This window comes from Tachypleus tridentatus, chromosome 12 (assembly GCF_004210375.1).
Source record: "Tachypleus tridentatus isolate NWPU-2018 chromosome 12, ASM421037v1, whole genome shotgun sequence".
Classification (NCBI taxonomy): domain Eukaryota; kingdom Metazoa; phylum Arthropoda; class Merostomata; order Xiphosura; family Limulidae; genus Tachypleus; species Tachypleus tridentatus.
The window spans coordinates 43,938,521-43,952,118 of NC_134836.1; the positions used below are offsets into that span (position 1 = coordinate 43,938,521).

The following is a 13,598-nucleotide window of genomic DNA, read 5'->3' on the forward strand; positions in this document are numbered from 1 at the left end:
ACTGAAGCTCTAAGATTCTATTCATTTAAAAAAAAAAGTACTTTACCGTAACTAATCCAAAATTCAGTTTTCTATTAAAATTTTAAATTCAATGGTAATGTTTTCATTTGTTTCAAATAGATTGTTTGTAATTAAAATCACGATAGCATAAATAGAATTATTGTACGCTGAAGATCTTTTATAGTAAAAAAAACAAAAACAAAAAAAGAGTTGTTGAGACGTGTTTTCTTTCTTTGTTTTCATAGTTATAGTATAATTATTTTGAGTAGTTATGCATTAGACTTTAGCTCTGGTTAATTATTTCAGCTTAAACCTTATTCTATAATTTGTAATTTTTTCAAACAGTCTAAGGCTTCATTGTTGTTACATTACAGTCCTTTATCATTAGTACCGATCAAACATATTGCTACGTGAACTATGAGATAACCAATGTGTTTGTTTATCTTAACATTACTATGAATTATAGGATGTAGACTCTAAAGTTTCGTTATAATCAACAAATATTGTAGTTTTATAACTGATCGAATCTGTTTACGTGTTTGTTCAGATTGAATATAATATCTTGGAACCTTATAGCATCACATGTATCAAAGACCATATTAACGTTCCAAGTTTCATGCATAGATATCTCTAATTTAGAACCGATAATCGATAGAGAAATAACTAATCAACATCGCTTATACGACTACGATGAATCAAATAACAGAGATGTTTCCACGGTTATAATTCCTAATATAGCAGATAATTGGTAGAGCAACTAGATTTTTCGATTGACAACTTGGTACTCTAATCACAAACACAACAAAACTAATCAGTAGAAATAAAATCAGCAGGTATCGGGATCAACTAAATCATAAATCTATATTATGTAATGCTTAAATATTCGTACACTTTCAGATTCATAAATCGAAATCTGTTGATTGATCTTACTTAATTTGAGTTACAAAAATGTCTCTGATTTACATACACGCTTATGTGACCACAATGTCATTCTACACACTAAACACAATTTCTGATCAAATCACGAACTCGTTGATTTATCACAACATAACATTGAGCTGATTTTATATTAAAAATGCATGCACTATCGTATTTCTTGAAGCAGATGTCACGTTCCCTCACTAAAATGATACATTTGATGAAGTTTTCCGATTCTTGACTTACATTGAACTTTTAAATGAAGAGAGTTGCTCACGCCTTTACCCTGGATGTTTGATGCTGTGCAAGTATAACGCCCTCTACTTGACCTGTTAACCTTTTGTAGAACGAGGGATTGGTTGCTAATAATTATACCTGCTGACGTGTTCATACTCAACTCCTTTCTCTCGAATTCCCAACCAATGTCTGTAACCCATGGATTTGCAGTAATATCACACTCAAAATATACGTCGTATCCCTCTTGTATATGAGAATGCCTTAATTTACTGCCAAAGCGAAGTGAGAGAATTGGAACATCTGAAAAAAATATTTAAAATAATAGCATTAAAACTTGTTTTTTTCTTTTAAGAAAAATAGGCAGTTTGGTTGAAAGTGTTTTGTTTATCATAAAAAGAACAGATAAACATTATCTTGAAATTATAATTTTAAACTAAATTTAAAATAATGTTTTTAAAGCTTCAGTATAACTTTAATACACAAGAAATAATGCGTGCACAGTTATTGTTTACTAAACAAAATAGTATTAATTACTACGTATATGTAGTCATAAATAGTTTTTCAAGTTTCAGTTACGTATTCTATACGCAGTGAAGGATTTGTTTGTTTTTGAATTTCGCGCAAAGCTACAAGAGTGCTGTCTACGCTAGCCGTCCTTAATTTAGCAGTGTCATCACCACCCACCGCCAACTCTTGGGCTACTCTTTTATTAACGAACAGTGGGATTGAACGGCACATTGTAACGCTCCTACGACTGAAATGGCGAGCATGTTTGATATAACGGGGATTCGAACCCATGACTCACGGATTACGAATCGAACGCCTTAACCCACCTGGCCATGCCTGGCCACTCAGTGAAGGAAGTAAATTTTAATGTTGTTATAAGCTGATGTTGTTATAAACTATTATAAAAAAATAAAGTTATATTCTAAGCCGCAAGCTTAGATAAAATAAAATGTTATTTTGTGTTGGGAATAGATACGAAAATAATTTTTATTTCATGACGTACGATATATTTCAAGTTTCCACCCATTTTCAATCGCACTGTTAGATATTTCCGGATTTTCTGCTCTGCAGGACAGGTATTTTCCATTATCTTCTAGAGACGGTTGGAATATTAGGGTGCTAATAGAGACATTTCCGTTACTTGTGATCCAGTTTTTCGTTCGTTTAAGCTTCCTGCTTCCTTTCCACCAAGTCACCACAGCTGGTGGTCTTGATCCTGAACCTTTACATTCTAATTCTGTTAATTTTCCAGAAGATAACGGTTTATAAGCACCATCTATATCCAACTGAATAGGCTTCACTGTGTGTGGGGACAAGAAAAAGAGATACAATTATAAAATTAAAAAATATGAATTTTTTGCTCTAATTCATTTTCTTTACTTTCAAAAATTTACTATTTGAGTAGTACATATGTAAAACACGTGGAATGTTTACAATAAAAGCTACAAAAAACTTTTGTTCTGCAAACACACAACTGTATGAAACATATGATGACATATTAATGCTATTAGAATAAAGGGAAGACTTAAATTGTGAACATTACATAATATTTATGGATATATCTTAATGCTCCATGAATACGATATTTGCATAACATGTGACATTATTTTCTTTTCACATTTCAATGCTCAGAAATAAAAAAAAAATCTCTCTTTTTGTCAATCTAAAACAAATATGTGTATGTATTGTGACAATAATTGTCATGCAACTCAATTTTAATTGCAGAAATAGCTCGATTTGAAACTGATTTATTTGGATCCTTCTTCAACTATGTAATACAGATATGTTTGTATGAGACAAAGAAATATATATTTGTGTATATCCACCGAGTAGTCTTTCAGAAAGTAAAATACTACTCACAACATTTTTTCACATTATTTGGGATAAACAAAGAAAGATATGTTTATATATACCCATCGAGTAGAGTCTTTCAGAAAGTAAGATACCATTCACAACATTTTCTCACACTATTTGTGGTAAACAAAGATAAGTTTATATATACCTATCGAGTAGAGTCTTTCAGAAAGTAAGATACCATTCACAACATTTTGTCACGCTATTTATGGTAAACAAAGAAAACAAATCGACTTTTCTGACCATTTTACTTTAAGCACACTAATCGTTTGAATGCATACTTACGATTCATGTCGATTTTGACATAATCAGTCATTGGAAGAGACATGTTATTATTCGAGGCCTCACAGGTAAAAACTGACATAAGATCATTGCGATGAAGTGCATGAACATGAAGCTGGTTGAACGTTATTTGTTGTGGTGTTACTTCATAAGAATCATCAATAAGCTCAGAATCTTTCCACCATGTCAACGAAGGTATTGGCTTTCCTGAAAGATATGCTGTAAATATATCCAGAATTTTTTGCAAAAGATGCAAGTATTGCAAACCAGTATTGGAGGAATATGTAAGTTATGCCAACTCAAATTTAAATGTAAAAATAAGAGAATTTGTGTTGGAACAGTATTTATCAAAGCTGGATTTTGACATTGTATTTAGTGTGTTGTCTCCAAGAATTCATAGTTTCAGGGAATGGTATGTAAAATCACTTTCACAAGCAAAATATTCATACACTAAATCTTAAAGATACGTGTAGTATTTTCAGGTAAAATTGACTTAGCCTTCGAAAAAGTGGGGTATGTCCACTTAACAACACATGATATTGAATGAAATGATAAAAACAGGCATAAAGTCCATAATTTAGCAGCGTAAGACTAGAGGGGAGGCAGCTAGTCATCACCGCCCTCCCATGCCGGGTCAATATAATCTTTATTATGAGAAATGCGAAACACAAACACAGTGTATATACTTGCTTTTACGAAACTACGAACTTTCGATTTTATCGATTTTCTCTTTCAAACTGTTGACTTCTGAAATTCGTGTTCCACACTGGCAAAAGCCAACTTTTCTTAATTTACAAGAAGCGTCACGCTTTACCAGGAAGATTAATGCTTCTTCGTAACTGGTCATTTTTATCCCAGCATAGACTAGGAGGCCGCAACCTTTAAATATTATATGAACAATCATTGACGAACACTGCTTTCGAAGACCTTGTACAACGTGCTATCTTACAGCAATATCTTTATTCCTGGAGCAAATAGGTATTATACATTCGAAATTAACAAAGCAGCTTAGCTCAAAACAAAATTAGTTCAGGGTCATTTCTCGTTCATATATTATGTAAAATTTGCAGATACCCAGAATAAATGATAAATTCTGAATAAATACTATAATATTACAAGAAACAGACACGTAATTGTCGTATTTATATACCACAGAAAAGTCCAAATCAAAGCTTTTGAATTTCTAAGAAACAAAGGAATATAGTTGAACTTGGGCACTAAGTTTATCAGGGAAGAAAGCGACATGAAGAAAGTCGTATCCCAGCCGTAATAAGCAACGTGCGGAGATTTGTAACGGTTAAAACTCTACTAACATTAAGATCACTGGCCGCCCCGTGCCCGTGGTAAGAGTATGTAATATAATCAAGAAGGATATTTGAAATAGCAATATATGATGTGTATCAAACACGTCCGTTCGACCATTGCATACGTTGAGCAACTGGAAAATGAAACGAATATTCATGATATTCCATATAAAAACATGCCAGTCAATTAATTTTGAATTTATTAGAAATAAGACTGTGGAAATGGACGATGTAAAATCGTGTTCCTCGCACACTAGATGACAGATGAAAACATTTCAGAGAACAGTTTGACATGACAACTAAACTTCATAGTTTTTAAAATGGGAAAAACTCTTCAAATAAGTGTATTGTGATGATGCACAGTTGTTAGATAAAGTATGATAAGAGGTTAGGATACGCACTGTGACAAAATCGTGATGTTCGAAAATCGTTATAATACAACATTCTTTTAGTAGTTTATATAAGATAGTTACGAGAGTTACCCGCTCGTACAGCGGTAAGGCTACAGATTTACAACGCTAAAATCAGGGGTTCAATTCCCCTCGGTGGGCTCAGCAGATAACCCGCTATGGCTTTGCTATAAGAAAACACACACAGTTGTATTTCTTGGAATTATTTTAAATATTACAAACGAGTCTGATGAAATCAGTATATTTTGTTAATTTTTGAGGTCTTACTTTCGGGTAAAATATGTCATACAACCCATGTCTATTCCGTCAAGAGCCCTTCATTTTCCATGCCTAAACACTGTAAAGATATTTTATCAGAATCCCGCCCCCTAATGGCACAGCAGTTGTCTTGAAAAAAAAGTTTCAATATCCATGGTTGACACAGAACAGATAGTCTGTTGTGTAGCTTTGCGCTTAATTACAAATAAACAATTTTATTAACATAAAAATAGAAAATAACTAAAAACCAACAGTTAATATAACTATAAATGAACAACCCTCAATACGTAAAATCGTCTAAAACACTTATTTTTCTTTTTTTACCCACAATAATTCCTCTTTTAAGTACCCCCTCAGTGGCATAGCGGTAGCTCTGCGGAATTATATCCGTTGAAACCGAGTTTCAATAATCGTGGTGGGCAGAGTACAAACAGCACATTGTGAGGCTTTGAGGTAAGCCATAAGCAGTTTGAGCAAGCAACCATTTTCGCGACTACTAATTTAAGCGTTTGTTTTTTTATTCGATCGTTAACAGTTTCTTTTTTTCATACTTAATTCGTTGGCCGACTAGCAATTAATGTTTTACCCCATAAAACATTCTTATAAAGTGAAACAAATTCCACATTTTTGGCTGAAGTGCTAGGATATCATTGGTTTATTACAGTATCGACAGCACTAATTTTCACAGACAGTAGTTTTTACTATTTTTCATAGATTCACCCAGAAATAGCTCATTCTCTTTTACAAACTAAACTGACTGGAAATACTTTTTCCTTAAATTATGCTAATGGTACGTTTCTTTTCTATTTAAAAAAAAACATCAATATTTTGAATAACAGTTTCTGCTTTTTATAACAATGTTTATTGCTTACACTAAACATATGAACATAGTACTTTTACGTGTATGTTTCGTGTGTAGTGACAATTAATTTGAAATTCATGTTTATTTTCTTTAATTTGTAAGTTTAAGAAATTCTCATCTTGTATTATATAACATATAAAGTGTCGCATACAGAAATAAAAATTTTAATTTTAGTTTTACATTATTTGTATTAAAGTATGTATTTTTGTGAACAAAAAAAAAGAAGGATAACACAGTATTGAATAAGAAATAATGAAACTTAAGTTTACAAACTTTATAGATTTTGTGACCTACATAATTTAAAAGACATCTCTTTTATGTGCTTGTTTGTTTTTAGAATAGAAATCCCATTTCTGGAAGGTAAAATAAATATAGATATGCTTCGAATAGAAACCAATTAATTGCCACACAAATAAAGATACTCAAATTTATAACTTCTTGTACTTCACTGAAAATCTTAGAAGTCTCATAGATTTTCAAAATATGAAGCACTTAAAAGAAGTTATATGTATTTATACACAATTATAATAATGTAAATGTTAGGTTTCACGAAATCCGGACGTTTTTAATCTTTAGAAAAGTTTTTTTTTATAATTTCATTTGTATATATTTTAAAACATATGGATTTATAAACAAAAAACTTAAATAGTCACTTTTTTGCTTAACACAAAGAAGTAAGTGCTATGATTTGTTAGAATATTACTGATAAACGTAAGATTTAATAGACGGATTTTCTATATCTTTTCTTTTTAACTTGTTGAATACATGTTGGAATAAAAGCTATTTGTAAAATAATTTTTAAGTAGTTTTTACCAAACTTTTGTTGTCAAAATGTGCTCCATTTCTCAATCAACACCAGAGTTTCAGATATACGATATTAAACAATTTGTGGAAAAAAAAATCAAAGTTATGATTAATCTTCAGAGTAACTGCTACTGTTCTATAATGTTGTTACGAGACACACAAAATATATATAAGCACTTATAAATCACCAAGTTAACAATAGCATTGCAGTAGATAAGTCGTATATGATATGAACCATAAAACTTACCTCCTTCACTTTCACACAGTAATACCAAAGGATCCCCTTCATTGTAAGGCCCTGCAACTGTAGCAAGTACATCACCTATTTCATCTGTAATTCTTGGTTTGTGTGGTGGTACTATCAAAGAGTAATTAAAATAGAAGAATGACTAAGTGTCTTTACCTTCTTTTCTGAAACATATTTTTTGAAACATGCATGTTTTGCAGTGTGTTATCCTACACGATATCTTTCAAAATATGATAACTGTTCTTGAAAGTATTGTCATTAAGTTATGAATTTCTGACAATTTCTATCAAAGTTACTAAAAACAGGTAAATGTAATTATTATAAGGGAGTAAGATTTCAAAATTACATATCTATATCCATAAAATTACAAATATGATTTTAAGTTCAAGGAACAGACATTTCAAACAGTTTGATCTTCATATAGGTTTTCATCCCACCCAGTTTTAAAACAACTGCTACAGTTATAGTTAAAGATACTTTCTGAAGATGACATTGCATATAATAAATTTTTGACCTGATAATGCATCGCATTGCTATTCGTTTATTCTCAAAAATGTTCTGAATTGTTTAAGCAGAAACTTACTTATAACAGAACAGACATTATATTTACAGCGAGAAATAATACGGCTTTTATTAAATAGTTGCATGTTTCTTTTAAAATTTTCCCAGAATATTACTTAAGGGCTATATATGCAAAGTCATCCTTAACTTTTAAATGATAGACAAGAGGGAAGGCAGCTAATTAACGTCACCTTCCGCCAAAATTTGGGCTACTTATTATCTAAATGGAACCTAGGGATTCCCATTTCGAGAAAGCAGAGCACGCTAAACAACATCTAATCCTTATTAAGAGTTATCACATGTTAAGCTTAGAAATTATTCCGCTTTAACTATAGAAAGATATTAATTGCAATGAAATAAACATCATTTTCATAAGATGCCATATTTATGGCACTCTATACTACTAACGATGTAACTCAATGATATTTTAATTGAAAATGCTTATTATATTAAAACAATTTGTAGGAGGAGTAATTAAACACGCTAGTTTCTAACATTTTAATATTAGAGAAAAAATCATTTATCAGTCTCGTCTTATTTACCGAATACCTATAACACAATGACATTTTATATAAACTATAAAAAAAAAAAATTTGTGAAACAAAATATTAAATAAACAACTTTCATAGTTTTAGTGATCATGGACACGAGCGGTTTTCAAACATAATATAAAATTACCAAATGATCCAAGTAAAGTTAAGATTTTCGTCGCCCACTACATGTAAATGTTTAGTTTGACGTATGTCAATGAAACTGTTTTTTCGACAGTTTTTTTTACTCATCTTGTATAAGATGAGAATTGTAGTAGTTCGGGCTAGTTGTTACAGGGTTAGGTTTTACAGTACTCATAGTATTTTAGTACTCTATGATGGTGTTAAAAATATTAGCATGTAGTCACATGTTCTCAGTGTTGCTTGAATGGCAGAAAAGTACCGGGAAGCTTTCAAACGGTAGGAAGCTTTAAAGGTATAATAAAATATATCAATATGTATATTTTAACCTTCTGAGTAATCTTTTTATGCACAGAAATGTTCAACTTCCCTTTAATAGTTAAGCTTACATGAAGATCTTATGGAGCCATATAGGGTGTGCATATATGTTATTTATTACGTGAAATGTGAAAACAGTGTTTTGGTATTCGTGCTCATAAACATGGTTGACATCTTGTAGTGTTAGATGATACGCATTGTAACAACGCACTCAAAGCAGCGGCTTCTTGAGTTTGCTTTGTATGTGAATAGTTTCGCCAATTTTGCTTGTGGAGAAAAATTGGTAGAGTGAATGAATTATCCGTCTTGAGCCCAGTGGGGAAAGTCTATCTTACTCCGTCTTGAACCTAGTGGGAAAGTCTATCTTACGTGCGTCATTTTTGTGAAGTGTTCTGTTATTTGGTTTTTCATAATAGTGACAGGCATCTAAATTTGAAGATTTTCTTTCTATAATATTTTACTGACTAATTCAGCATATACTTATATGATTTAGTAAATTTTTTTCCAAGCAGTTATTTAGGATGATACAGTTAATGTACCCACTAGGTATCACAGCATGCCCCATTAAGTGGGCATACGTTGACAACTGACTTTTCATTAAAACGTAAGCTTTATAGTGAAAGTTATAAGAAATCCAACGATTTTGAGTATTGTTTTAATAAATGATGACAATAAGTTTCTTTGAAGGTTTTGTTTCAGTAAAAGACGTATATCAACTTTATCACGTCTCACTATTTTGAAATTTTAATTAATTAACTTTTAGCTTATTAAGTCATGAAAATTTGTGATCTAAATGTACGTCGAAAATACGCTTTTGTTATCTATATTTTTCTCATATTTATTTCATTTCATTCTGACAACATATTTTGTTTTATTTTGTTGCGTGGAGCTACACAAATACCATATGCGTTAACTGTCTACACTATTGAACTGATAAATCGGAGTGAAGACAGTCTGCTGCCATACCTTTGACCAATTTAATGAAATAGAGAAATTTCCCTGTCTTTTGTATAATGTGACGGTCAATCCCACCATTCGTTGGTAAAAGAGTAGCCTGAGAGTTGGCGGTGGGTGGTGATGACTAGATGCCTTCCCTCTAGTTTTAAACTGCTAAATTAGGGACGGTTAGCGCAGATAGCCCTCGTGTAACTTTGCGCGAAATTCAAACGAAACCGAACTTTAAAAATACTCAAACTAAGAAAATTACTGCACCCAAACGAGAAGTTCGATATGTTTTGTTGAAATGGGATGCGAGAAATGAAACATTGGATCCACAGTCCGGCATGCCGACCACTAGCCCACGTTTGCTGTGTGTGTGTTTCTTATGGCAAGGCCACATCAAGTTATCTGTTGTGTCCACCGAGGGTAATCGAAACCTTGATTTTAGACATTGTAAATCCGAATACTTCTGGCTGTCCTAACGGGGTACGCCACGCTCGGAACAACAAAAACGAACGTAACTGTTTACCTATACATATGTAACTAAGTAAATAAATGATATCAAATGAGTAATGTTAATTTATTCATAATGACAATCATGATAATTTAGTATAATATAGCAACACAGAATCTCATGATTAATATGCATAACTTGGTGATTAATATTCATAGTTTAGAATTATGAAATATAATTTATAAAATATGAAAGTTATTTAGTATTTACAATCTAGATCAATCATGTCAGAAAATTACAATACTGCCTATAGTGTGCTTAGTATATTTCTATTTCTGGTTTTGAAATATTCAATATCCGTCTTTACAAAATAGATTACTATTGATACAATAAAATTCATAGAATAGATATTTGTATAGTATACCTAAGTCTTTTTGATATTTATATCTGCGCATGTCAATATAATACTTTTCTTGTTTCGACGTTATGACAATTAATTAAAGACACACTTTTATACATATGCACTGCCTAATAATTCGCAAAAGTTATGTTCACTCACAAATCTTAAAGAAAAGAAAGGTAAAATGATTTACGACTTCAGAAAAAAAAAGTTTTCTTTATCAAGTATGTTATTTAATCTAATTTATCTACATTAACCTTGTAGTACGTTTTCAGGGAAATTATATTCATATTTGTACTCTTGAAGCTACGGTAAGTTTTATTTTAAGGTTAACGGGATATTCTGTCAAACTTCTATTACATACGGTGAAAAAAGTAAAATTTGATTTTATCAAGCAGGAATTGTTAGATTGGAACTCTATTGGAAAGTACGAACTCTTAATATTAAATAATACAATCAATGTTAACGAACTAATAAATCAAAATACCAATTTTATATATGAAAGATGATCATGTAGCTAAATTGAACATTAAACATAAAAAGATGTATATATTTAGCCGTTCACTTTCAGAACCAGATAATCATTAATAAGAGACAAAAGATGTTAACATTGTAAGCTATTACTTGGTATCATAAACCAAAATGAAATATGTATGTGTTTTTCTTATAGCACAAAACATCGGGCTATTTGCTGACCCCATAGAGGGGAATCGAGCCCCGATGTTAGCCTTAGAAGTTCGTCGATTTACCGCTGTACTAGCGGGGCGCGAAATAAAATATGTTAACGGGAAATTAATAAATTAAAACATCTAGAGATGAATTAATGAAATATATATAAATACGCCATAAAAATTCACCTTATGTCATTATAACATTTATACTATGATATGTCGATCTCTGGTTTTCAAAAGTAAAGTAAAATATATATTAAAATTTATTCTTGTATATATATACATATATAAAGTGTTCAACACTACTATAGGATCTTTTCATTTATTTTCAACTAGTGCTCATTTTTTTTCCAAATGGTTTAATAAAACATAAACTGTAATGACAATATTATTAGAAAAAAAATTATTATAAAAGTGTTAAAGACAAACTACATTATCTTACAAATTATTATCATTAATGTATGATGATCGACTGTAAATTATTTTCAAATTGTTTAAGTTCCGCATTAAAATGCCAAAAACGTTTGAAATGTTATTATTTTCAACATTATAAAAAAATATGAACAAATACATTGTTTTAATAAGTATTTGCCATACAGTAAATAAGATTGTTTTATTTCCAAAAGAACTTATAGGTCATAGCAAAATATATATATTTAAAAAATCCCAACCGAAACTTAAGTTACATAATTATCAAGTCTGTTGGGGTAAGAGACATAACATTTAAATGTCCTATTCAGATATTTTTAAATGTCACAAAGTTACGCGTGGTGGTTGAAAAAGATAAAAATTTGACTTATTATTAGTTGAGCACTGAAGAAATGCAACAAAGTGGCATCACAGTTAATAATTTTCAAAATTATGATTATTGACGACAACGCTTATTGATATTGTTGTTGCTACATGGAACTTCATGATGAGTTGGATGAATAACTGACTTTCAAAAGTTTGTTTGTTTTGTTTTGAATTTCGCGCAAAGCTACTCGAGGGCTATTTGCGCTAGCCGTCTCTAATTTAGCAGTGTAAGACTAGAGGGAAGGCAGCTAGTCATCACCACCTACCGCCAACTCTTGGGCAACACTTTTACCAACGAATAGTGAGATTGAACGTAACTAAATAACCCCCCACGGGTGAAAGGGCGAGCATGTTTGGTGTGACAGGAATTCGAACCCGCGACCCTCGGGTCCACTTTCAAAAGTCCTTTCACAAAACTGTTCGTAATGATAGGATTATATTACAACATTGTCGTCAGATCCTACATTTTAAGTCTCTACAACAAACTGAATCCTTAAGATCCAAATGAATAATTCAGTAGAAATAAATATTAAACTAAGTCCAAATTCAGTCACTCGTAACTGGTTGACTTCTTTGCGAATTTAAATTGCTTTTTACCAGCCGTTTATACTTAAAGAAAAGAGGTAGCGCTTCAGAGATAAACAGATGGCACATGTGATTTTATATTGTGTTCGGTACGATGCTTTTTAACGTTAACAAAAAATACAATTCTATAAAATACAACACAAATTATACTTTTTATTACAAAGTATATATGTAGTAATTTAAATAAGAAAGATTTTCAAATGTGCGTTGATTACTTTAGAACCATCGTTATAAGATTCAAATACTTTTAAAAATTGCAACGTACATTGATACATCCAATTTTTCTACGATAAATGTTACTCATGTTTATGTTTCAAATAACTGAATCTTGGAAAGTATGGACGTAAAAATCAATACACTTTAAAGAATAAATGTCGTTTCATGTACCGGTGTCAAACTTTACTACTTGTAACATGAATACTGATAAGTACGTGAAGTAAACAACTAGTTTAGCATGTGTATGTTAGTGATGTTCCACTCTTTTAAACTTTGTTATTAGTCTGTTATACAATTCTATTTGCACTAGACGTCGCTAATTTTGAAGAAAGAGATGACAGGAAAATCAGCTAAACCAAAACACGCACTGCCAATTCTCTCGCCACTCTAATTCGATATTGAGGTTTCACCGTCATTCTGAAAAGTGCCTGTGATTTTGTGACAATGAAACGTGAACCGTGTACATTTGTATCAATATTTTGTTACACTAAGCACTGGAATATGTCCGACTTTATTTTATTATTAGTATTGGATATGATGTTTAATATATGTATATATATACGTAGATTACATAACCACACTCTAAATCAGGCCTCAAGAATTCATGAACCACCTGACCAGACAACTGAAATCCCGCGATACAACTAATAATAAAAATATAAAAATACAAACTTCAATTCCTAAATATGACAATTACCAAGACACGTAATCCATACATCTCAGGAATTTACAGAACATCAACACACACTCGTAAGTGCCTGGACTATAAATCGGACCATAAAAACAGTATCAAAACATTCGTCATT

The 13,598-nt window shown here is 31.3% G+C and overlaps 1 protein-coding gene across 3 annotated transcripts in view; it reads right to left on the reverse strand.

The window, feature by feature from the left end:
* Nucleotides 1-13,598, reverse strand: part of LOC143233149 (nephrin-like) — an 80,029-nt gene that overhangs the window by 18,458 nt on the left and 47,973 nt on the right. For 2 of the 3 annotated variants that reach the window (XM_076469092.1, XM_076469091.1), the window contains exons 3-6: nt 7,183-7,293; nt 3,301-3,516; nt 2,165-2,461; nt 1,165-1,455 (exon numbers count right to left, since the gene is read on the reverse strand). In XM_076469092.1, the coding sequence (XP_076325207.1) occupies nt 1,165-1,455; nt 2,165-2,461; nt 3,301-3,516; nt 7,183-7,293 (915 nt within the window). The remainder of the gene's footprint in view (nt 1-1,164; nt 1,456-2,164; nt 2,462-3,300; nt 3,517-7,182; nt 7,294-13,598) is intronic. The other variant, XM_076469093.1, reaches the window with a different exon arrangement.